The 26,249-nt window shown below is 48.4% G+C and overlaps 1 protein-coding gene across 4 annotated transcripts in view; it reads left to right on the top strand.

Annotated features, from left to right (window-relative positions):
* Nucleotides 1-12,692, top strand: part of PRICKLE2 (prickle planar cell polarity protein 2) — a 188,868-nt gene extending 176,176 nt beyond the window's left edge. For 3 of the 4 annotated variants that reach the window (XM_043551662.1, XM_037905133.2, XM_037905134.2), the window contains exon 8: nucleotides 9,702-12,585. In XM_043551662.1, coding sequence (XP_043407597.1) covers nucleotides 9,702-10,570 — 869 coding nt within the window. In that variant the 3' untranslated portion in view covers nucleotides 10,571-12,585. Of the gene's footprint in view, nucleotides 1-9,701 lie in introns of all 4 variants that reach the window. The other variant, XM_037905132.2, reaches the window with a different exon arrangement.
* The last annotated feature ends 13,557 nt before the right edge of the window (nucleotides 12,693-26,249 follow it).

Raw genomic sequence — 26,249 nt, 5'->3', positions numbered from 1 at the left:
TTTATAAGGCAAAGCACAGACAGCCTAGCTGCAAAGTCACATTAGTTGTAAAAGCTCCACGGCAACAGGGAGCCCAGTCCGTGTGCACAGTGATGAGTTAAAGTGGGTGACACCTGGTTAGAACCCACTTATTGGCACTTGCTCAATCAAGCAGGAGATACGACACTTAAGCAGAGCCGTTATTACCATTCATTATCGTTAAAGTAAAGCCGTTATCCTGCAAAATAGCCTTTTGCATGGGCCCAACTCCATGCACTGTGACTAATATCTTAGGAGATATCCCAATAAAGTACCTTTTGGCCCAAAGCACTTTACAAATGATATACATATGATGCCCTTAACTGCAGCTGCGCCTGGTGAGGTGGGTACCTTCAGCCAGCATGCGGCATGAGACTGGGTGCAAGAGAAGGATGGTACAGGACACCAGGGCAAATCCATCGCCTTCCTGAATGCATGATGGATTTTCTAATGTTTGGCCAGAGCAATCAGGACATTTGAGCCAACCTATTGCCTGGGTATAAACCTAGCTTCTTGGAGACTTTTAGAAATCGTAGCCCTATTGAAATCAATGGCAAACTGACGTCAGTGGGGACAGCCCTGGTGTTTGGATCACTAAGTCGTCTCCTGTAGCTCAACCTCAAAGTTCCACTTGCATTTTAGGTGCTTTAGACATTCCACAGCCTGTGGTTGTGAATAGCCTAGAACACACGTCCTTGCTTTGCTCACTGTCAGAGTCCACAGCGTTCCTAATATCTGCATCAGTGCCATTGATTAATGAGCTAATTTTCTCCTCCAGCAATCTCAGACCAGTGAAACGTGCCCCTCGTTGCCAAGGTCAACAAGATTAAAACAAATTTGGAGTCTCTAGGCCAAGTTATTTTTTGACAGATGAGGAGGCAAAAGTTAGGGGAAATCTTCTAAAGTGAAGCCCACCTCATTTTTTTTTGACCCCCTCATATTCCACGAACACCCTTCTCCAGTTTGCTTCAAGCTTGGTAGGAAAAAAATGATGCTGGCATGAGATCGTCTTTGTGAAGTTTCAAGTGGATTTGGTTTAGTTTTTGCAAAGTTATTTCGAGTCAAGTTAAGCCAGATAATGAAAAGCTGGCTTCCCCCTTAGCTATGGCGGGCCTAACCTCACTCCACGGGTATGGTCAGAGTAGCTTTATGATGATATGCAGCTGCTGAACAGCTGACTTACTTCCTGTTTGCTTTGGAGTGTCTTCCCTCCGGGAACGGCGCTGGGGGCTTCTCAGAGTGTGTGCAGTAGTGTACCCTGCAGTTGTTCAGCAGTGATTACAGTAGATGTTCTCAGAACTGGGTTCAGGCTGTAACCAACAATTCCCCCACTCTTCTAAATCTTGATGTGTGTTTAATAACGAGGCTCCATGGGTGAAGAGCCCCAAAATCCCATGGACCTAAGAAGTGCTGCTTAAACCCCACTCTTGGATAACGCTGCATCACTTGCCCTGTATTCTGAAATCATTTTCCTGTGTGACTTCCAGTTCTCAAGAAAAATAGCTGTGTGTGTGTTGTGAGTGGGGAAGAGTCTGGAAGGCACTGAGCACAATTAAAGATCTAGGCCCAGATCCACTGAAATTACTGGAAGTTGGGAGCCTAAATACCTTTGTGGATCTGAGCAGTACAGCCTGGATCTCAACTCTGTCACACCGTTTTACGTTAGTATATCTCCATTGATGTCAGTGGGGACACACTCACATAATGGTTACACACCCCGTGTAATGGAGTGGACACTCAGGCTCCTGTTTCCTCAACTGCACCTTATTCAGTGAACACAATTTATATTAAAATGTACTAGGAATCCAATTGGGAGAGAGACAATTCTGGAGCGAGCAGGAGCCCCTGGTATAAACATGGCCCCTGGTACAAATCAGAGCAACCCAAAGGCTGCTCTAATTTACACCTGGCTGCCCATGGCCCCAAGGCATTGCTCTGGCAGCTGGAATTAGCCAGACTGCAGAGGCACTCCTGACACACCCTCTTTTCCCAGCCACCTCCCCAATGCCCATCTGCTGCGATGGGGCACGGCTTAGAACTACATCAGCTCAACAGTAGCTGAGGGTTCCCTATATGCTGAGGAACTGGTTAAAGTGGCACCTTGCACCTCTGGGGCCTGTAGCGGTTATTAGGCATGTTACTATCCCAGTACTGGGCCCTGTTAGAACCTGCCACTTTCAAACTGAGCTCAAAGGTGCGTTGAGGCAATGTGGATAAATGTCACGTATAAACCAAAAGCTTCCACAGCCACCTTGTTAACCATCAGTTGACTGCAAAGCACCTTAAAGGCCAACTCCAACCTGCCCCTTCTGCGCCCCCCCCTTCCTCGGTTATAGAGGTTCCTACGGTAGCAGTACTGTTCGGGAGCAAAGATCATGAAGCAGATGCACAGTGTGTACAAGACATGTCACTTGTCCCAAACTTTTCCCGTGAGGAGATGGGAGGGAGAAAGCATGGGAGAAATTTGGTTGCAGGAGTTCTGGGGGTCTTTAGCTTTTGAAAATTGGTCCTATTTTTAACTGTGTAATTTATATAGAAAGTCTTATATAGGCCCAGTGTATTGGTGAGTCCATCAGAGAGGAGAGGGCCTTTCTCTTTGGCAGACTTTAGCTTTTGCTTGAGAACTTTTCTTCCTCCTCCTGGTGCTCCATCTGCCCCTTTCTGCAGTTCCTATGGCGACGTGCCTCTTGTCCCTTTCCATCAACAGGCAAGCATTGCGTGGCCATCGCGTGTTCTGTTGTCAGGTAATCTTTGGCCATGTTTACCCTCTGCAGTTCTGTTTGTTTTCACTATTACAGCTGTTGTTACCTGCAGTGACGCTCTTGGCTTGAAGGTCCATGGATTGATGGGTTGCCAATACACAAGAGTAGGACCGCGTGGCAGCCAACTAGAAAGCCACATGCCATTTATTTTCCTTCTGACCCAATTGTACAATGTGGAAACATGTTGTCATCCTCAAGACATGGCCTCCTTGAAGATGTAGCCCCACCCAGCTCAATCTCTAGCCAAGTTTTTAAAGGAGGTCTGTCTGGACGTTCAATTTATGTCGGTCACTGACAGTCTTATCACACCTCTGATGCTTGTGGCGACCCCGTGATCGTCAAACACAAATTTCAACCTAATCATCAATGCCCTAATGACCCGCCCTCTCCTCCTTCGGACATCTTTGAAAAGGGTAACAGCGCTAAGGGCACATAGCAACGTAACTGTCTATAAGTTGTACTCCCTTCCACAAACCTGTCTGTCTGACTGTCTTTCGGTTGTGAACTCCCTGGGGATGGGATTGTGCCTCTTCTGTTTGGAAAGTGCCTAACACAATGTTTCTCAAATGTGGCCACCATGGCCGCATGTGGCCACCAGGGGCTCTTCTTGCAGTCACAGCCTCCTGGGCAGTGACTGGGGGCCAAAGCAGTGGCCCCTCTCCTGGGGCTGCCAGCAGGGATTGGGCCCTGGCCCTGTCTGGAGCCAGCGGGGGCAGGTTTGCATAATTTTTGGTGGTGCCCAGAAGGGGTCCAAGTCCCCCCCCACGCCTCCCCCATATGTTTTTTAAAATAATGTAAAAATGGACTGGAAAGAGTAAGCATTTAACAGTTTCCCTATATTGCACAATATCACTGTTGTAAGCAAAATATATTTAACTAAGAATATCAACTTTATTAATACTCTTTTGAATATGGAAACAACCAAGCACTCTTGGATCAATCACCCCCAAAAGCAAAAAGCTCTGTGTAATTTGCTATTGGACTCCAAGCACGTACATCTTGACAGCCAGGACTGATGAAAACTCCTTTTCTGATCTTTTAGATTTCCCGCATCTTTCTTCTGTCTAAGGTTACAGGCTGGGTGTCGGACTCAGGCCGTCACTTGATGAATTATCCTTTTGTTCTTTTTCCTCTGGGTAACTTTATTAAGAATTTATCCATTGTTGATGATTGTTACACAAAATCAATGGGGTGGGACCGAGGGGTTTGAAGTGTGGGAGGAGGCTCAGTAGGGCAGAGGGTTGGGGTGCGGGGGTCAGGGCTGTGGGGTGGGGCCGGGAATGAGGCATTCACAGTGCAGGAGGGGGCTCAGGGGTGGGGCAGCGGGCTGGGGTGCAGGGGGGGCTCTTGCTGGGGGGTGCGGGCTCTGGGGTGAAGCTGGGGATGAGGGGGTTGGGGCATGGGAGGGGCTCAGGCAGAGGTTTGGGGTGCGGGGGGGATGAGGGCTCTGGGGGCGTGAGGGCTCTGGCTTGGGGCTGGGGATGAGGGGTTTGGAGCGTGGGAGGAGGCGCAGGGTGGGGCAGGGGTGAGGGCTGCGGGGTGGGGCCCGGGATATGGAGTTTGGGGTGCAGGAGGGGTGAGGGCAGAGGGTTGGGGGTGAGGGCTGCGGGTTGGGGCTGGGGATGAGAGGTTCACGGTGCAGGAGGGGGCTCAGGGCTGGGGCAGAGGGTTGGGGTGAGGGCTCTGGCTGGGGGTGTGGGCTCTAGGGTGGGGGTGGGGATGAGGGGTAAGATTCCTTTCCTCTCCCAGGCTGGAGACCAGGCAGAACTGGATTACTGGCATGGCTGTGCAGAGCATTACGACTGGGGATGTACACTGATTTAACTGGATTTGTTGTTTTAACTCTTATACAAATATTTCAGCCTAGTAATCAAGATAAAAGGAATCTAAAAGGGTAAATCTTCATTAATGTGCATAGGGAGGTAAAGGCGAAACTCTATTATTGGGGACATGGCCAGCCGGAAAGCCAGATATTGTAAACAGATATTTCTGTACCTATTTATGACTCTTCACAGTCTGCGCATCTCTTATCTTGGACAATGAAAATCAATTAAGGTGCTTCCAAGTTCTCAGTGCTGTAACACTCGGGTTGCGAACACTTGATGGAAATTTGTCCTTGCTGTAAAACCAGTGTTTTTTCAATGGAATTTAAAAGCATAACAGGGGGAACGATTTTCTGTGGGTCTTAAGGATTTGTTTTTATAAAGCTCTTTTTTTAGATAAAGTGGAGTTGTCACCTTACTAAGGGCTTGTCCACACTGGGGATTCACACTGAGATAAACTGTACCAGCACAAGTCATGGTTAACTGGGCATGGATTGTCTACACTAGGGGCTTGCACAATTGCAGCTACGTTGGTGTAAAATCACCCAGTGCAGACAAGGCCTGCAAATCAGACAGTCTAGTACCCACAGCAATGCACCCCTAAGAACCACTTATAAAGGACAAAGGAAAGAAATGCCAACTCCTAAGCAAAGACTGAGGCTGGAGATGAGGAGTTCACAGTGCAGGAGGGGGCTCAGGGCTGGGCCAGAGAGTTGGGGTCGGGGGGGTGGTGAGGACAATGGCTGGGGGTGCAGACTCTGGGGTGGGGCTGGGCCGGGGATGAGGAGTTCAAACCTTTGGGTGCAGCAGGCTGGCTCCCCAGGGCTGGGGCCAGAGAGGACTCTCCACAGCCCTCTCACTGCCAGCAGGAGCGAGCTCTGGGGGAGCTCGTCTCCTCCCCCTCCCCCCAGCACGACACTCACCCCCGCTACAGGCTACCCCTCAGGAGGTCCAGACAGGATAAGCCCCCTAGGAGTTGCCTGCCGGGGCGGGGGAAGCTGACATGCCACCGCACCTCCTCCCCTCCTCCCTGCCTCCAGCACTGCACCCTTCTCAGGGAGCAGCCGCACGGTCCCCAGGGTATGGGGGAGGCGTGCGGGGGCAGCAGGTGGGGAACATTAGTGGAGCCAGGTGCCCGGGGCCCTGAATTTGCTGAAACACGGGCACCACGGGCCCATACAACTCACCACCCTTGTCTGGAGCCACAAATGCCAGAGGAGCAGGCAGCCGATGTGAGTTCCCCACCTTCCCGGGGCGGCCATGGGGCTTGGGCTTCCGGCTTCCGCCCTAGGGTGGCGGGTGGCGGGCGGCAGGCTCTGGCTGTGGGGCTCCATCCCCCAGCTGCAGGGCTTCACGCTCCAGCTACGGGCTCACCAATCCCCCATTGCCTCTGGACCCCGCCAATTCCCTCGGCCCTACATCGCCCCGGCCTCCGGTGCCTTCCCACCCACTCTATCCAGGGCTTAATTTGTCACCCAGTTTGTGCTGGGGCTGAGTAAGTCTGCTGTAGAAAAGCGATATTTCTGTGTTTGTTAATATCACTTTTCACTGCCTCCCAGCTAGCTAGTAAATCTGCTGTGAAAAGTGAAGATTAACAAACATATAAATATCAGTTTTCACAGCAGCAGACTTACTAGCTAGCAACTCTTAAAAAAAGGAATCAAAAAAGCAAAGGAAATAACAAAAAAGACATGACCTTGCAAAGCACCTTATTTTGTTTCCATTCTGTTTAGGTCCAGTAAAGAATAGGGACAATTGTACATTATTTTTTTTATTGAGTCAGCAGAAACCCCTACTTAAATAAATGACAGTGATTTGGACGTGGATATGTGCATATTTGTTTTTCCTAAGGTTAAGTATTTTAGGAAAAATTATCAGAGCGGCCACCAGCAAGAGATGGTGGCCGCACTCTGAGGCCACCAAAAAATTTCTTGTGAGAACCCCTGGCCTAGCGCATCATGGGCACTACCTGAAATAAATGATCATCTCTTTAGAATTTCGTATCTCGAACATGAGAAGAGCCCAGTGTGACATGCATTTCCTTTGCACATGTCTTGTTTGGTGGGATTAAGGATCCTAAATTACCTCCTGGATAATTTAAAACCATTGTTCAGCTCTAGATCTACTTCCATATTGTATGTAACTCTCCCTGGACAGTAATTTTTATTATTACTGATGATGAATTAAAGGAAACGGAGTGTTTTTAACAGAACCTCATGGTTGGAGCATGGGACTGCGAGGCAAGAGATGTGGGTTCTAATGTCTGATCTGGGAAGGCTTGCTGTGTATGTAAGGAAAATTATTTGCTTTCTTTCCCTGTGTCTGGTTCACAGGATATTGAGGCTCAATCCATTGCTGCTGTGGAAATACACAGAGGTATTTGAAACTATAAATGCAAAGTGGTGCTGCTGTTCCTTATTAGTAAAAGCCAGTTATTCCTCATTTGAAGCTTCACGTCTGTGACATCCCCAAACTGATTGCTTGAGAAGGGACTGGTGTGACAGAGTGGGGAACAAGGAGGAGGGGAAGATAACTGCTCAAGCAGCAAAGATCCGTTTGCCAGGAAAATATCAATAGTGATGACAGAGAGGGGAAATGAGGAAAGGAAAAATGAAAGTGGCATCGAGCATAAGGCATGACTGTTTCTAAACAGACATTATGGGCGGGATTTTCAAAAGTGTGCAGGGTTGCCCTCAATCTGCCCCCATTAAAGTCAGTGTGGCCAACCCCAAATGTTCCAAAATCATGAGTCTCATACCCCCAAATCCTGAGATTGGCTTAAAAATAAAAATGCATCATTGGTTTATTTGACTTCTGGGGTTTCAGTCTTTAGGAGTCACATTTTTTAGCTTTTCTCTATAACCATTATGTCTAGAAATATACTTTGTTTAAAACGAAAGCTGAGATTCTCACATAATAACATGACTCCAGGAGTTGGGGCTGGAAGAAAAACACCAGAGATCGTCAGACTCATGATAAGAGTTGGCAACGTTGCAATGGTAACACTCCCATTGGCTTCGGTGGGAGTAGGATAAGCCAAAACTGAGCGCATTTGATAATCCTGGTCAATCTTTGAAGTTTTCTGTCAAGTAACAGCTGCTTTTCAGGGACCAAATTATGCAGAAAGTCCAGAGTAACATCCTGATTTCGACCAAAGTGCTCTAGATTTAAACCATGGTTACTGAGAGCAGAATTTGGCCTTAATAAAATGAAGTTTGCCAGAAAATGGCTTATGCCAAAGAAGTCAGGCTGCGGATTAATCAATGGGAAGTTTTATTAAGTAAAACAGAACAATTTATTTGTGAATTTTTTCAACCAATGTACAGAGTGAGAATGTTTCAGCGATGGCATAAGGGGCATGCATCATGCTAATGGTGCAGAGATCTTACCAATTAGTTTGCGCAGAAAGGTTATCAAAAAATGCCAAAGTCACCCTTCGCCCTGGGATTTGGGTTAAACTAGACAGCAACTGAAATCGCTTTTGAAACGTGGCATCTAGAGAATGCAACATGAGCCTTGGGCACAGCCAGTTGCCAGGCCAGTGGGCGGATAGTCTGAGCCTCTCGGGCTGGGAGAGCAGAACTGGGAGGAACAGTGAAGGGCGTGGGTTGTATTCTGGTTCCGTTCCCAAGGGGATGTTGAGCTAACCTGTGCTCTTGTAACAAGCCCTCTACTGCTGCTAAGAGCCACTGACTTCCCACCCAGTTGCCATTCTGTACGTCTCGCTGCTAATATTAGCTTGCTCCCCCATCCTACAAGAGGAGGCTCTGGGACAGAGAATCAGCACAAGGATCCCTGATCATTCCCCCCAAATGAGGCAGTTCCCCAGGGAGGCTAGGGCCAGTCTGCACTGGTAAACCCCGCTCCTGTGTAGCAGTCTGACTCCCCTTGTGGTTCTTCCGGGGCAGCTTTGCAGAATCCCAGCGCTGTCTCGGGGAGCTCCATGGCCCTGGAGGAAAGGTGACGTGTCTGCCTGGCTCCCTATACCTCTCCACCACAGCCTGGCCAGGCCCTAGGCCCGCCATTAGCCTGGCTCCCTATACCTCTCCACCACAGCCTGGCCAGGCCCCAGGCCCGCCATTAGCCTGGCTCCCTATATCTCTCCACCACAGCCTGGCCAGGCCCCAGGCCTCCAAAGTGGGCAGGTATACGGTGCCATGGAAGCAACTGTTTCCTCTTTCCCATCCCATGTGTGGGGGACACTGTGCACCACTGTAGTGAACTGGCTCGTGTCTGTTTGCACCAGTGCCCTCTCCTGGGTGACAGAATTGCTCCTCTTTGGGTCACATAGACCATACAGTGCTGTCACATAGACCCTATATTGCTAACAGCTAAGTCTTTTGGAGCTCAAGTGGCAGAGGCCTATGCTTTTGGAGCAGGGTCAGACTTCTATCACTGCGATCGCTGTGACATTCTGGTGGCCTTGGCTTTGTGACAGTACATTGCTCTGTCCTTCCAGAATACCTCTGCCACCAGTGTCCTCTACTGGATGGCATTTGGGTCTGCTCAACCGTTTGTGGCCATGTCTCCGCCTAGTGGCTAAATAGTATTACACAAGGTACAGCCCTGACATCTCTGAATGATGTCTGATCGTGTCGCTGGTTATTACAATGGGCCATCATAGGTCAGAAGGCCTAATACTGCTACAGAAGCATGAACGTTGCCGGGGTAGCACTGGTTGTTTTCACAAAGTTTCAGTCATGTCCTAATAGAAATGTGAGGGGAGACGGGGTCCAGGTTTTGAAAAGCGACTGGTGATTTTGGAAACCCCCAATTTTTTGGTGGTGGGGGGAGTTAGGGTGGGCAACTTGCGCCACCTTGAAGCAGCCTTGATTACCAAAGCAGGGGTGCTCAGCGCTTTGTGAAAATCATGCCTCCTTCAGGTGTCTCAAGTGAGGCACCCAAAATCACTTCCGTCCAGATCCTCAGATGTGATTCCAATGGGAGTTAGGTGCCTAAATACCTTCTAAGGCTCTGGGCCTTGGTTGCTTTTGACAATTGGGGTCGGTTTTGCCAAGCAAAGTGCAGCTCCTCGCATTGTGCAGTTGCAATGGAAGATTCTCATGTTAACGGCCTTGTTTCTCCTCCTCCCCACCAGGACTCTCTGCGGACTGTGGCGCCAAGCGCCAGGAGCATCTCTCTAGATTCTCAATGCCTGATCTGAGCAAAGATTCTGGAATGAATGTCTCAGAGAAGATGAGTAACATGGGGACGCTGAATTCCTCTGTGCAGTTTAGAAGTGCCGAGTCAGTCCGTAGCCTCTTGTCTGTGCAACAGTACCAAGATATGGAGCCGAACTTGCGCGACCTTGCCAATCCCGTCAGTTACAGAGAGATGCCATCGCATGGAAGGCTGCATCAGAGTTTTGAGTATGACAGTGGGATTCCAGGGAACAAAATTCCTGGACAGGATAGTGCGAGACTTCCCCCTATGAGCGAGCGCACCCGCAGACGAACTAATCTCCGGGATGACGATCGGCGTTACCGCCCGCACAGACCCCGGCGGTCCAGACGCTCCCGCTCAGATAACGCCCTCCATCTGGCCAGCGAACAGTGCTGTCGATTGAAAGAGAGGCCCTCGCTGCGAGCCAGAGAGGACTATGACCAATTCATGCATCAGAGAAGCTGCCGAGAGACGATGGAACAGGGCCCCCGCAGAGACCTGTATGGTCAGTGTCCAAGGACTGTGTCGGACCTTGCTTTGCAGAACCATCTGGGGGAGAGATGGGGCCCCTATTTTGCCGAATATGACTGGTGTTCTACCTGCTCCTCCTCTTCGGAGTCTGACAACGAAGGCTATTTCCTTGGGGAGCCAATTCCGCAACCGGCCCATCTCCGATACGTCACCAGCGAGGAGCTCCTGCACAAATATGGATCGTATGGCATGCCCAAGTCTTCCACGTTGGGTGGCAGAGGACAGTTGCACAGCCGAAAAAGACAAAAGAGCAAAAACTGTATCATATCGTAACAGTGTCACTGCCTGGGCACTTTCTGAGAATGTAAATTAACTCATAACCTTGCACTGTTTTAGATCTTATATGCGCTTTTTATTGTAACAAAAAGCCCTGAAGACTGGGGATTTGTAAGAAGGTTGTAGATTGGCTTCTATAAGTAGTCATAAATCATTGGCACGGTGAATATATTTTGCACATTTTACTTTGGAAAAAAACAATTCACTTTAGCCTGGAGTATTTACCTAGTATTGTCCCTCTTTTTCCTAAATACTTCCACTCCTTTAAGTCCAGTTTGTCCGTATGGTTTAGTTACCCCTGTTCACTGTAATCAATAGCTCGTGTTCTCCTAATGCGCTTTGGTTTTCATTACCCATTTTGGTAAGTAATTTGTCTCTCAGTCAGTGCTGGAGTCTAAGTTATTTCCATGATTGTTGTAAATGCAATGTAAATGAGAGTTTGGAGAAAATATTTTTGTATTTTGTAATATCAGAGGAATTTCTATATCTTAGGAGTCACTGGGAAACGGCATGCACATTCATAATTGTTTTCAGCCAGAGCTAAACAAATGATACTTCAGAATTCCTTCTCATTTTGCCATCAAATGTATTAAGTATATCAGTGAAATCTTGGGGGTGGGGCAGGATTAAGTCTTTTCATTCCTGGGAAATCAAAAGAACATTTTATGCTTTGTTCAATCTTAAAGAGGCCTAGATGGCGTTTTGGAGTCTGCTCACACCTTCGATTTTCAGTTACTCTTATCAGTGACGTACAGGAGTCTTTACAATTGCAAAAGTGACTTTTTTGTCAAATAGAATAGAACCAACTACCAAATGTCTGCAAAGTTTTAACAACCAAAGTTGGGGAAGGAATTTTCCATCTCTGTAGAGAATGCTGATGTTACTAAATTTTGAACTATTATTTGGAGTAAATAAAAGTGTAAATGGTGCAATTGTGTGATGTCAGCATGACGTCGTTTTGAGTATAGAATTGTCTTATGGTGCTCTAGTTTCCTGGATTATGTTAACTGCTGTTCATTACCAAAAGGAATCTTCAACACTGCCTACTACATAGATCATTATAAAATGAATACAAACTAATCACATTGGGCTTCATTCCATCTTGGAGCTATGCCCTGCCAAGTTCCCTTGGAGGTCAATAGGAGTTTGGCATGCGTAGTCAAAGGGTGGGATTGAGCCCATTATTTGGAGCTAGAATCAATCTACAAAAGCATCAACATGGTAGAGTGTTATATAAATAGGACTCAAATGTATTGTGCTGTAGTGGATGTGAGTTTTTCTCTGTATGCTTTAAACCATTTGGGTCCTGACATCAAGGTGTGTCCCCTCCTGTGCCCACATGGGACAGTGCAGAGGGCAGATTTTCTGTAGGGTTGTAATATGGGTGCAGTTTCTTTCACATGTTCCCAGCCAGGGTGTTGCCAGGTCACGACAGCTTTTGTACTATACTGTGGAGGGTTTGGGGACTCAACCAATCGCCCATTGGAGTTGATGGTAAATTCCCATTGATGTCAGTGGCAGAAGGAGCTGAGGTACAGAGGCATTTAGGTGCCTAAAGATGCAGCAAAGTGGCTCGTGGGATTTTCAAATGCTCCTAAGCAGGTCAGACACCACTGAAAGTCAATGGGAGTTAGGCACCTAGTGGGGTTTACAAAAGCACGTGTCTGCATAGTTAGGCACCGAAAGACCTCTATACTCCTGACCCATTCCTGCAGTTAGAGCCACAAAGGCAGATTTCATTGCAGGATTGGGACCAAACGTAACGTGTTTTGTAACTGGGAACAAACTATTGCCTGTCAAAAGCAGCGAATGCGGGAAATCTTGAAGATGGAGGTCTCCATACCACAGACTATTGCTAGGAAATTTTTGTTGTTTGTAAGGAGAATGTGATGATGATTATTTTTAAAAAAAAAAGAGAGACACGACTAAGTATTAAAACAACAAATGTTTTTCCAGTTGGAATAAATGGAAATATTGATCCAAAGGGGAAAAAGACCAATGTGTGTGTGTGTGTGGTTTTTTTTAAAGAATGTCTATTACTTGTGAAGTTATGAGTCATCGTTTTCATTTATTTTCAGTCTGTTCTATTATTAAAGCACAAAAACTAACTAAATCCCCTAGATCAGTGTTTCTCAACTTTTTTGATACCAGGGACCTGCTTGCTGCCTTCCTAAACTCTGTCAGGGAGATCTCAGGAACCGGCTCCGGTCCGCAGACCGGTCATTGAGAAACACTGCCCTATATGATTTGATTTTGATGGTTTATTGAGAAATCAGCATAGTCCACATATAGGAGCTCCTTGGCAATCGGCTGTGTTAATGTGACTCTGATTCACATTTTACACATGTATGGCCATTTCCTCAACTGATGAAAATTGGCATAGCTCTCTTGGAATCTAGAGTGACACCAGTTTTCATCAGGTGAGGCTCTGACCTGTAATTTATAAATCATTTTTCTTACCAAGAATCCCAGCTTTTTAGATGGTATCCAAAAGAGTTCTGGTAAGTAGGGTCAGTTTACTTCTCTCAATGACAAATATGACATTAATCGCAGGGTACTTTATATAATTTTGCGTCTCAAAAATACAATTTCACTCACTGTCACTGATTAAAAAACACAATTAATCTCTTAGGTCCGCACACTTTCAGATATAAGTGCTTCACATAACTGAACCTCCTGAGAATTAACTGTCACTTGTATAGTCAATTCATAAATTTCTTGGCCAACATTTACAAGGTTACTGCCCTCCATGGCTTCGCATTACCAACATTAAAATGGGAAGAAAAGTCTTCTGATAAAATCAGTGGCTATAATGTTAAATTTGCCGGTTACCTAAACAGGAGGTCAAGGCTTATCACCAATCAGAGATGATTGCTACAATATAATCCCTCTCTAAGGCCCCAATCCCCCAGGCTGTTCTAGGTATGGGCCACTGACATGGAATGGCTTTGCAGAAGATAAGGATCTTAATGAATGAAGTCAGAGAAGAACTAGGGCCATTCCATAGGTGCTGAAAATATGGCCCACGTTGCAATGCCATGCTATAAAGAAAGGATTGTTGTGTCTGGGCATGCTCATTCAAGCCAGCTCCTCTCTTCCTGCTGCCAGGCCACAATCCCTACCAGGCTGCTGTTGGCCTCTTCCTCCTCCACACTATTGCTGCCTGCTGCCTGGGGAAGTGAGAGCGGGATCCAGGCAGCAGCAGCCCTGCAGAGGAAGCAGCCAGCGCTACCGAGCATGCCAGGCCACAGCCAGTTCCCACCCTGCACATGTCCCAGAGGCGCTTTCTTTGTGCTGCTGCCCGGGGAAGTGAGCACGGAAGCACCTCTAGGGCATGCGTGGCCAGCCTAGATCCTTCCCACAACCCACTGGTGCGTTGGAAGCCACTGCTTGGGAAACACTGGGTAAAGGCACTCGTGTAGGAGATATTGGTTCAAGTCTCTGCCCCAAATCAGGTAGAGCAAGGACTTGAAACATGGTCATCCCCTAACCCTTAACCCTTGGACTATTGGCTGTATGGACAGGGCAGTCTCCCTCTCTTTTTTTGCAAGCAAGGTCTGGGTTTCAGCTACTAGAGCATGGGCTGCCATAGGACTTAACGCCAAGAGAAGCTTCATGGCTGAGAATCCTGAGCAGAGGGAGATGCCTCCACCTAGGCCATCAGTCAGGACTAGGGCCCAGCTCAGTGAGAGTTAGGCACCTCCATAATTTTGAGGCTCTGGGACCCATGCACTTTGGGAAAGGTTAGCCGTAGCCTGAAGTTGACACTTGCCTTAAAAGAAAAACTACAAGGATGGAGTAAAGTAAAAGTGAATATATTAAAATCTGAGCAGCCCTATCAATGAGAGTGTCATAGGTGAAGAGAGGCAATTCGAGGACCACTGCCCTAGGATTTGTTTTGCTAATTCCTGTCAAGGAGCTCCTCGATCCCTTCGCAGGACAAAGAGAAAAGCTTGGGGTTTTTAGCAGGAGGAGGAGGAGCGGATTGCTGTTTCATGCAGATAAGAGAGAGATGCCGTGGGTCGCTGTCAATTTATTTCCCATCATCCTTGCATTGTTCTTTTCTGTTTCCCCAACGTTGTCATTTCACCATAGAAACTCCTTGCTTACCAACAGACAAAGTTCATTTACAGCTGTCTTTCTGTCACCTAACACTGAGGTTCAGTCGGCAAATAAGGCCAATTGCAATTGTATAAAACACACAAAATGGATACTGGCACCAATTCCAAAAAATGGGGGAATATTTTCACAGACATGTTATTGAAACAACTGCTTTGAAATTTCAAAATTCAAAAAAAAAAAAAAAGTGTGGACCCTCCCTTCTTAAGTTTCTGAATAATGTGAGTAGTTATTTGCGGGAAATGTATCAGTTTTTCCCTGTTTTCTGTATTTATGAAATTTTAAAAATTGTTGACATCGCTTGTGGATACAAAGTACTCATTTTCTGCTAAGAAGCTAAGCAATGAGCCGCTCCAGACTATTCCTTATATTGATGTCTCCAGTCTTCATTAAACAGCAAATGTGTTCATGCAGGGCTACTTGGAAAAAGCAATCTCTCAGAAGTTCCATGTACAATCTACCCCTTGCTTAAATCCCTCTCTCCAATATTTTCCATGGCAACGAAATTAAATAACGGCCAGTCACATCATATAGACAATTGAAACCTGCTTCTCTCCTGTGACAAAGAGAGAGAGAGAGAAGTCCTTTGCCATAGTCCCTGCTCCCTGCCTGATGGATGTGTAAGCTTTGCCACGGTTGAAAGCCAGCGAGCTGGTTTACTATCTTGGGAATATTTGGAAGGCCCACAATAAGGTAGGAGAAGGGAGGATGCCAGCTCTTTAAAGTGCCTATGAGTTCTCACAATACGTTTGAGATTATAGGCCCCCCAAAGGAAATAGGAAGCAATAAAAGTTTAGCAGTTAGCAATCGAAGGAGCAAGAGAGACAGAGCCCATCAGTTTGGGGGAGAAGTAAGCCCAACCTTTGGTGTGGTAGCAACAGCCCAGCTAAGGTTCCTATGGCCATGTGGTCGACCCGCTGAAAGTTTAGAGGATAAGATATTTACCCGACAGCATGGATTACCACCTAAAACTCCAAACCCCGGGTTCCAGATCCTCAGTGATATTTAGGCTAATTCCTATTTATGGCCTGATTCTGTAGCCATTCTCCACTGTACACAGGTGCCACAAGCACTGTATCACACCCAAAGTTACTTCCTCTCTCAATGCAATTTTATGACTCCAAGAATACAGCTGTATTAGAAGGGGGAACCCAAGAGCACAGGCATGCAGGACTGTTGTCCCACTCAACCTAGGCAAGTAACATTTTGGGGCAGAGAGACCCTTTTGGGGAGACTTATTGCTGCACACCGCACAGAAATCTAGGCCAAAATTTTCAAACATGCCTGCTAATGGTAGGCACCTAAAATTATAGCGAGGCAAGTGACCTATGCAAGTGATCTGATTTTATAGCACCTAGTACAGTGGGGTTCTGGGCCATGCCTGCGGCTCCTAAGCGCTATAACAACACAAATAATTCCTTTTCGTCGGTGGAGTTATGTCTATTAGAGCCGTGTTTCAGACGAAGAAAAGCAGGAAAAAAAGAAAGTACCAATAACGCTTTTATCAATTATTCGTGTCTAGCAACTCCAGCCATGAATCAGGGCTGCCTGGTGCTGGTCACACGGAACAGAGAGTCCCTGCACCAGAGAGCTTACAGTCTAAGGATGAGGCATGTGACAACGGCGTAGCTAGATGGGAAGCACAAGGCCGCAATGAGAGAGTACGGGTCAGCATGAGGAAAATGGTGATCTTAGCACTGCCTGACCATGTTGAATTATTTTAGGCATGTGGCAGAGGAGAGTTTTAAGGAGCTGGAGGGGTGTTCTGTCTTGAGCCCCAGGAATGATAAGTATGGTTTCAGGGGTGGGGGGAACTCAATTTTTAATCATGTTTTTGTCTATCATCTGGCTGGGATACATCTTTCTGACCTGGAGTATTGATAGTTTTGTGAGATATGCTACTACAGAGAAGACTTTGCATACACATGGCTTTCCCTCTAGCGAGCCCCAAAGGTCATTTCACATACAGCGTGTAGGACCAGATGTGACCTCGCTGTTAGGCCACGCTGCTTTGGGTGTATTTGAGGGCAGTCTAGATACTTGGGACCTGCTTCTCCTTTATACTAGAATAGCCACTGTCCACCTTGAAAGATGACTGCGTAAGCATAGTTCAGTTACTGTGTGTCACGGTACAGCACCACGCATGGTTAAAACGTCCAGTTCTCATCTGACAGTCCTTACCCCAGCTAATCATGTGTGAGGCACAGGATGGCGGCCTACTAGTCTTGAGGCCTGCTGTGCTTTCTTTTCTCTCAGCCACCTCCCTTCAGCCTCTGTGACTCCCTGATGTAGTGCAGCCCTCCAGCGTTGCCTGTTCCTAACTCCCTCTTCCCACTTGTTACGTCAATATTGAAAGTGTTCAGGTCCCTCTGAACCTGGAACCTGCACCTACATCGGCCCAGTGGCCTTGGCGCAGCCACGAGGTCCCCTGCAGGAGAGCCTTTGGAATGCGCCTATTGGCCATTCCGTGCAAAATGACTAAGCCAATGGAGCTGAGGCTAGTGATTAGACTTGGCAATTTTGCTTTCTCAAGTACTTCAGTGTCAAGGACTTGATATTTAGAATATGGTGAGGACAATGGGTGTGGAAGATGTTTAGCCTTCTCTCATGCCTGCTGTAGGTGGGCCAGGTCTTGCCACCATGCAGCAGCAGGCTTAGAATGCACATCTGGTAGACCTGTAGCTAGTTGTTCAGTGTTAGTTTCCTGTTTTCACACATGCATTGGTCAGTTGGCCAAATGTGGTATCTTGCCAATGTGAGAATTAAGCTATTCATCTGGAGTTAAGTTTGTGCACAAGGTTTGCTATCTATGATCTACTGTGTTGGCAATGTCCAGTAGAGCGCACTAGCTATTCTAACTTCTGGTGCAGTCAACCCACCTTGTGCCATAATCATGGTCTTCTTTAGACTGATGGTTAGTCCAAATCCATCATAAGCTGGAGCAAAGCTACTGCAAAGTTGCTGGAGCTCCTCTTCGCTGTGCACAATGAACACTGCAGCATCAGTGAAAAGTTCTGGTATCAGCAGGTGTTTGACATTGCCTTTATCTCTTAGACATGCACTGGTGAAGCATTTTCCACCTGATCTTGCATGGAGCTGTACATCCTTGAGGCTAGATGAGACAGCGTGTCAAAGCGGTGAGGGAAGAATATTGGTGGCAAAGCGCCTCCTGGTTTGACAGCACTATGGATTTCAAAGCTGTCCACTTCATCATCATCATACTGGACTTGGACTATAGGCTTCGTGCTACCACGGAAGGATCAAATCGGATTGAGATTTTTGGTGTGGGGGAGGTGGGGGGGGAGGGGGGAAAAGGGAACCAATTCTCTCTTACAATTGGAAAAGGCCCTTTGTGCTGACCAGGTCAAAAGCCTTTGTAAGATCAATGAAGACCATGTAGCGAGGTCTTCCTTGGTCTTGATACTTGTCTTGCAATTGCTTTAGTGTGAGGACTGCGTCGATCGTTGATCTGTCCACACAAAAGCTGCACTGACTGCTGGGATATACCCATTCAGCAATACCTTAGTCTTTTGAGAATGACCCATGCGAATGCCTTGCCTGCAACACTAAAATGATAGCTTCCTCTTTAGTTGTTACAAACACTACGATCTCCTTTGTTTTTTATATGTTATGATGTTGGCATCCTTTGTATCGTGTGGTACCCCTTCTTCCCTCCAGCAGGCAGGCAAGACATTGGCCAGATGTTTAAGTACAATCGGTCCTCCTTGTTTCAGTACTTCAACTGGAATTTCAGGTTTTTTTCCTGTAGGATTTCCTGTGGCCAGGGAGGTGGTTGCCATTTTAAGCTCATTCATCAATGGTTCTATAGCAACGCTTTAATAGGCTGGAGCCTTGGCCGTCACATTTAGTGCTGCTTCAGAAACAGTGGTTTCAATCAAATAGAGTTTGTGATAGAATGCCACCCAACCTTGCATATGTTTGCTTCTGTCAATGAGGTCTCTATTAAGAGATTTGAGTGCGGCAAACTTCTTGGGTGAAGATCCTCTTGTGGTCTTGATTCCATCAAATACACTGCTTAGATCTCCATTCTCAAAGGCTGTTTGCATCTTCTTGCACATACCGACCGCTGTGAATGGGCACATTGCCTTGCTGTTCGTTGCAATGCATTCTAGGCCACTCTGAGTTTAGCACATGTCTCAGGACATGTGGTAGTGGAAGTATGCGGTACAGCTGACTTCAGTAACTGGAAGCAGTTCTTCAGAGTATGCTGCAAACCAGTCTTTATCGCATACAGATTTTTTTTTTAACCAGAAGTTAAGATTGCAGCCACATGGCTATTATTCTGAGTGCATTTCATGCTACATTAGCATTCAGGGGAGGTGCAATCAATGACATCTCTTCCCTGAGATTTGTAGTAAATTGGAAACACCTTCCTTGGTCTTTCGTGTTGTTGATGTTAACAGCTGTTTTTGGTATGATGGAATTTCCACAGAGAAAGCCTTTTTTTGGCAACATACACACTTCTGGCCTGTGTCACCGTCTGCACTGGGAAAACGGAGAGTATGGAGAACATCCTGTCGGTGTTTTCTACAAGTGACAGTTCAATCCAGTTGGTGCCAGGGTCCAGCTCCGAAGTGTCTCTACCAGCCCTTCTGGAGGGGACCACCTTGGAAGCACGTGTTGGGTAATGCAAAATCGTCAGTGGGTGCAGCGCTCCAACATTCTTTACCCATTGTCGTTCATTTTTCCCATCCCATGGTGACCAATGCATAGCGACCACATCTTGTGATCTGACCCAACTCTAGCACTGAAGTCTCCTGGTAGATAGAGGTCCTCACCCATTGGTAACTTACTGATGACACCACGGAGTTGCTGATAGAGCAAGTCCTTTTCTTCAGAGGTGGAGGAAAGTGTTGGGCCATATGGAAGGGTGAAAATGACAAAGCAAACGGTGAAGGATATTCATGTTGCAACGGGACATTCAACCACAGGTTCTAATAAGGTTTTGACTGCAAAACTCACCTCAGGTTCGCAGCAATCTTGTTTGCTTTTTCCAAAGTCGAACGAGATGTAAGCTCATGTAGTGAACCTGGGGCAGCTAGGCTGGTTTCGGAGAAGTGGCTATGTCTACATCAAGCGTCTCCAGCTCTCCGTCAATGATGGAGGCCTTTCTTGGATCACTGACCACCTCTAGATTGTTCGTTTGTCATTCCTGTGCATGTACAAAAAGAGCAACCATCATAACCAAACCTTTGGCATGTCTGCCTTGGCAGATACTAGTAAGCAGGCAAAGCCCCACTCTTGGCAGCACCAACTGGGCCCAAAGTCTCGGAGGCCAAGACATTCAGAAGCCAGCATGGCTGCAGAAGATGCCAGAGGGCAGAGCTGAGTTGCAGTGCCATGTGTCTAACATTTTTCCCCACCTTGCATTTGGTTCAGGGTTTACACCTCTCACCTTTATTTGACCAAGAACTAGCTGCAGGGCAGCAATGCCAGAGGGAGATGCTCCTTTACGGATACTGGTTTTCATTCAAGTGGGTATCTGGCATCCCCGCCTCCCACCCCCCCCCCCATCACTCAGTGAGTGGTGGGGTTCCTGGTTTAGGTACCGAGCACCCGACCCATGGTATGTTGTACTAGGTTCCATGGTGCCAGGAGCAGGCCATAAAGGCCTGACCTGACTGCATGTATACCCTGGACCTTTTATACTAACAGGGTAAACAGCAGAGATTTTAAAGCCAGAAGGGACTGTCCTGATCCTCGAGGCTGCTCTTCTGCATAACACAAGGCAGAGAATTTCACCCTGGGATTCTGGCAGTGGAAGGAATTTTCCCTCTAATTTTCAGTGAATTAGGCTACATCTTTCCTAAGAATGTTGCAACATTGCCATTGTTAATCTCTGTTTTAGCTCCTCTTTCATCCTGATCCTCAGAGCTCTGCGCACCCATGGCTCCCATTGAAGTCAAGCTCTGTGGTCAATGGAAGCCTGGGGGGTGAGCTGCTCTTTCAGAAACCAGGCCATTCGTAATTCAACTTGAAGGACTGTGTCTTCCCCCACCCGCCGGCCATCAGCTGCTTTCCTTTCAAGCACATCCAACACCATCTGTAAGGGATCGAGGCTGTGAAGCGGAGCTGCTATCTGGCTCCTTCTGCCCTGCGTGGAGTCTTTTGTGTGGGCTGCCTCCAGGAGACTTTTTGAACATTTTTAGCTTGAGCTCTGTGCCCTGCAAAATGGAGCTAATGCTTTACTGATGTCTGCGCTACAGATGGAACTTTTCAATAAGATTGCAGTGAAAGAAACCAGGCCTTTTCCCCCAGAGGCTTGATACAACTGTGTGTGTCGAGTAGAAGGAAGCTGCCTATTTGCAGGGTATGTCTATGCGGCAGAGGTCTGAACGCAGCCTGTGTAGACCTACCTGAGCTGGATTTGCCCAAGCTAAGCCCTCGTACCGATAGCCGTGAAGCTGCAGTCGCGCGTTCTGCACCACAGGCTGGCTACCTACCTGAGCACTGACTCAGGGCCCCCGGGGGAGGCCTGTACGCAGGCTTCTCGCTCACGTTGCAAGCTGCCCCGCGATTAATGCCTGAGCGAGCTACATGCGCTGCACTCACATCTCCCGCTTGCAGTGGAGAGGAACTCACGGACGCCGCGCCCAGTTTCTGTCCCGGCATCTGGGAGAAAGCAGCAGGCCGAGGTGTGTGAAATCTCCCAGGCTTGCTAACTATCCCTTCGAAAAAAACCACCTCAGCTTAGTCACCATATAACCGTGGCGGGAGAGAGTCAAATTTCCATTTTAAATTGAGGGCCCGAGGCTGGGGCAGAAGAGTGGGGCTCCGGCCTTCACCCCGTCAATTCCCAGCAGAGCTCGGCGATGCCGAAGGGAGGTTTGCACACTGATCTCGTGGCATCATGACTGCTGGGTGAGTGACAGTCACCTTCACCCAGGGAGAAAATTAACCTCACCTTTAGCCCCACAGCTATTCTGCCCTTTGTTTGGCTTCCTTCCCCTGCTGTCCTTTCTCTGGTTTTCTCCCCCTTCCCTGTCTCTGTGTGGCTCTTCTTTTCTCCCCTCTGCATTTCCTTCCCAGGAACTCCTCCTTCTCCCCAGGGGAGGTCACAGCCAGTGCCTTCCCAATCCTGTTGGATAAGATCTGCACTGGGGAATGGTGATTCCCTGGCTGGGATGATTTAGTTGGGGATGGGTCCTGCTTTGAGCAGGGGGTTGGACTAGATGACCTCCTGAGGTCCCTTCCAACCCTGATATTCTACGATTCTATGAGTCTATGATACGGACAGTGCTAGCACGAGATGTTAGACTTAAGAGTGTAAGTACGTGGGCATGTTCACACACCTCTAAGCCACTGTTTCAGGCTGGCTGCAGACTCAAGCAGCCATCGCTGTTTCAGTTACACTCTGGTCACGTGGGGGGAAGGGGAGGGACAGGGCCATAAAGTGGGCGGGGCCTAAGGTTGCCAGGTTTTCGACCAGGACATCCGGTTGAAAAGGGGAACCTGGCAGTACCCGACCGTCACCACCTGGCAGGAAGGGAAGAGACGCAACCCCCCAGCCTGATGGAGAGACCTGGCTGCTCCTATCTACCACCCCCCACACCCCACTGTGCCCCGATTTCCCCAGGCCTTTGCTCCAGGGACAGACACCCCCCCCACACCCCTCTGTGCCCCAGCCCCTCGCTCTGGGTTCCCTGCACCCTGCTGTGCCCTGATTAGCCTGGCACCTCGTTCCGCTCACCTCCCTCCTGCCCTGCTGTGCCCCGATTTCCCTGCCAATTACTCCAGGGACACCCTCACCGAGCTGTGCCCCAATTTCCCCAGCCCTTTGCTCCAGGGACAGACACCCCCATCCCGCTGTGCCCTGATTTGCCCAGCCCCTCACTCTGCCCCCCCCCCCCCCCCCGCATCCCGCTGTGCCCCAATTTCCCGCAAATTGCTCTCGGGATGCCCCCACCCCCGCCCAGCTGTGCCCCAATTTCCCCAGCCCTTTTCTGCACGGACAGACACCACCCCCACCCCGCCCTGCTGTACCCCAGTTATCCCAGCCCCTTCATAGAATATCATAGAATATCATAGAATATCAGGGTTGGAAGGGACCCCAGAAGGTCATCTAGTCCAACCCCCTGCTCAAAGCAGGACCAAGTCCCAGTTAAATCATCCCAGCCAGGGCTTTGTCAAGCCTGACCTTAAAAACCTGTAAGGAAGGAGATTCTACCACCTCCCTAGGTAACGCATTCCAGGGTTTCACCACCCTCTTAGTGAAAAAGTTTTTCCTAATATCCAATCTAAACCTCCCCCATTGCAACTTGAGACCATTACTCCTCGTTCTGTCATCTGCTACCATTGAGAACAGTCTAGAGCCATCCTCTTTGGAACCCCCTTTCAGGTAGTTGAAAGCAGCTATCAAATCTCCCCTCATTCTTCTCTTCTGCAGACTAAACAATCCCAGCTCCCTCAGCCTCTCCTCATAAGTCATGTGCTCTAGACCCCTAATCATTTTTGTTGCCCTTCGCTGGACTCTTTCCAATTTATCCACATCCTTCTTGTAGTGTGGGGCCCAAAACTGGACACAGTACTCCAGATGAGGCCTCACCAGTGTCGAATAGAGGGGAACGATCACGTCCCTCGATCTGCTCGCTATGCCCCTACTTATACATCCCAAAATGCCATTGGCCTTCTTGGCAACAAGGGCACACTGCTGACTCATATCCAGCTTCTCGTCCACTGTCACCCCTAGGTCCTTTTCCGCAGAACTGCTGCCTAGCCATTCGGTCCCTAGTCTGTAGCGGTGCATTGGGTTCTTCCGTCCTAAGTGCAGGACCCTGCACTTATCCTTATTGAACCTCATCAGATTTCTTTTGGCCCAATCCTCCAATTTGTCTAGGTCCTTCTGTATCCTATCCCTCCCCTCCAGCGTATCTACCACTCCTCCCAGTTTAGTATCATCCGCAAATTTGCTGAGAGTGCAATCCACACCATCCTCCAGATCATTTATGAAGATATTGAACAAAACCGGCCCCAGGACCGACCCCTGGGGCACTCCACTTGACACCGGCTGCCAACTAGACATGGAGCCATTGATCACTACCCGTTGAGCCCGACAATCTAGCCAGCTTTCTACCCACCTTATAGTGCATTCATCCAGCCCATACTTCCTTAACTTGCTGACAAAAATGCTGTGGGAGACCGTGTCAAAAGCTTTGCTAAAGTCAAGAAACAATACATCCACTGCTTTCCCTTCATCCACAGAACCAGTAATCTCATCATAAAAGGCGATTAGATTAGTCAGGCATGACCTTCCCTTGGTGAATCCATGCTGACTGTTCCTGATCACTTTCCTCTCCTCTAAGTGCTTCAGGATTGATTCTTTGAGGACCTGCTCCATGATTTTTCCAGGGACTGAGGTGAGGCTGACTGGCCTGTAGTTCCCAGGATCCTCCTTCTTCCCTTTTTTAAAGATGGGCACTACATTAGCCTTTTTCCAGTCATCCGGGACTTCCCCCGTTCGCCACGAGTTTTCAAAGATAATGGCCAAGGGCTCTGCAATCACAGCCGCCAATTCCTTCAGCACTCTCGGATGCAATTCGTCCGGCCCCATGGACTTGTGCACGTCCAGCTTTTCTAAATAGTCCCTAACCACCTCTATCTCTACAGAGGGCTGGCCATCTCTTCCCCATTTTGTGATGCCCAGCGCAGCAGTCTGGGAGCTGACCTTGTTAGTGAAAACAGAGGCAAAAAAAGCATTGAGTACATTAGCTTTTTCCACATCCTCTGTCACTAGGTTGCCTCCCTCATTCAGTAAGGGGCCCACACTTTCCTTGGCTTTCTTCTTGTTGCCAACATACCTGAAGAAACCCTTCTTGTTACTCTTGACATCTCTTGCTAGCTGCAGCTCCAGGTGCGATTTGGCCCTCCTGATATCTTTCCTACATGCCCGAGCAATATTTTTATACTCTTCCCTGGTCATATGTCCAACCTTCCACTTCTTGTAAGCTTCTTTTTTATGTTTAAGATCCGCTAGGATTTCACCATTAAGCCAAGCTGGTCGCCTGCCATATTTACTATTCTTTCGACTCATCGGGATGGTTTGTCCCTGTAACCTCAACAGGGATTCCTTGAAATACAGCCAGCTCTCCTGGACTCCCTTCCCCTTCATGTTAGTCCCCCAGGGGATCCTGGCCACCTGTTCCCTGAGGGAGTCGAAGTCTGCTTTCCTGAAGTCCAGGGTCCGTATCCTGCTGCTTACCTTTCTTCCCTGCGTCAGGATCCTGAACTCAACCAACTCATGGTCACTGCCTCCCAGATTCCCATCCACTTTTGCTTCCCCCACTAATTCTACCTGGTTTGTGAGCAGCAGGTCAAGAAAAGCGCCCCCCCTAGTTGGCTCCCCTAGCACTTGCACCAGGAAATTGTCCCCTACGCTTTCCAAAAACTTCCTGGATTGTCTATGCACCGCTGTATTGCTCTCCCAGCAGATATCAGGAAAATTAAAGTCACCCATGAGAATCAGGGCATGCGATCTAGTAGCTTCCGTGAGTTGCCGGAAGAAAGCCTCATCCACCTCATCCCCCTGGTCCGGTGGTCTATAGCAGACTCCCACCACTACATCACTCTTGTTGCACACACTTCTAAACTTAATCCAGAGACACTCAGGTTTTTCCACAGTTTCGTACCGGAGCTCTGAGCAGTCATACTGCTCCCTTACATACAGTGCTACTCCCCCACCTTTTCTGCCCTGCCTGTCCTTCCTAAACAGTTTATAACCATCCATGACTGTACTCCAGTCATGTGAGTTATCCCACCAAGTCTCTGTTACTCCAATCACGTCATAGTTCCTTGACATCACCAGGACCTCCAGTTCTCCCTGCTTGTTTCCAAGGCTTTGTGCATTTGTATATAAGCACTTGAGATAACCTGTTGATCGCCCCTCATTCCCAGTATGAGGCAGGAGCCCTCCCCTCACAGACATTCCTGCCTGTGCTTCCTCCCGGAATCCCGCTTTCCCACTTACCTCAGGGCTTTGGTCTCCGTCCCCCGGTGAACCTAGTTTAAAGCCCTCCTCACTAGGTTAGCCAGCCTGCTGGCAAAGATGCTCTTCCCTCTCTTCGTAAGATGGAGCCCGTCTCTGCCCAGCACTCCTCCTTCATGGAACACCATCCCATGGTCAAAGAATCCAAAGCCTTCTCTCCGACACCACCTGCGTAGCCATTCGTTGACTTCCACGATTCGACGGTCCCTACCCAGGCCTTTTCCTTCCACGGGGAGGATGGACGAGAACACCACTTGCGCCTCCAACTCCTTTATCCTTCTTCCCAGAGCCACGTAGTCCGCAGTGATCCGCTCAAGGTCATTCTTGGCAGTATCATTGGTGCCCACGTGGAGAAGCAGGAAGGGGTAGCGATCCGAGGGCTTGATGAGTCTCGGCAGTCTCTCCGTCACATCGCGAATCTTAGCCCCCGGCAAGCAGCAGACTTCTCGGTTTTCCCGGTCAGGGCGGCAGATAGATGACTCAGTCCCCCGGAGGAGAGAGTCCCCGACCACCACCACCCGCCTTCTCCTCTTGGGAGTGGTGGTCGTGGAACCC

The sequence above is a fragment of the Chelonia mydas genome, chromosome 7, assembly GCF_015237465.2.
Source record: "Chelonia mydas isolate rCheMyd1 chromosome 7, rCheMyd1.pri.v2, whole genome shotgun sequence".
Taxonomy (NCBI): Eukaryota; Metazoa; Chordata; order Testudines; family Cheloniidae; genus Chelonia; species Chelonia mydas.
The sequence above is the reverse complement of the archived record's forward strand: the minus strand, read 5'-3'. Positions and strand labels throughout refer to the sequence as shown.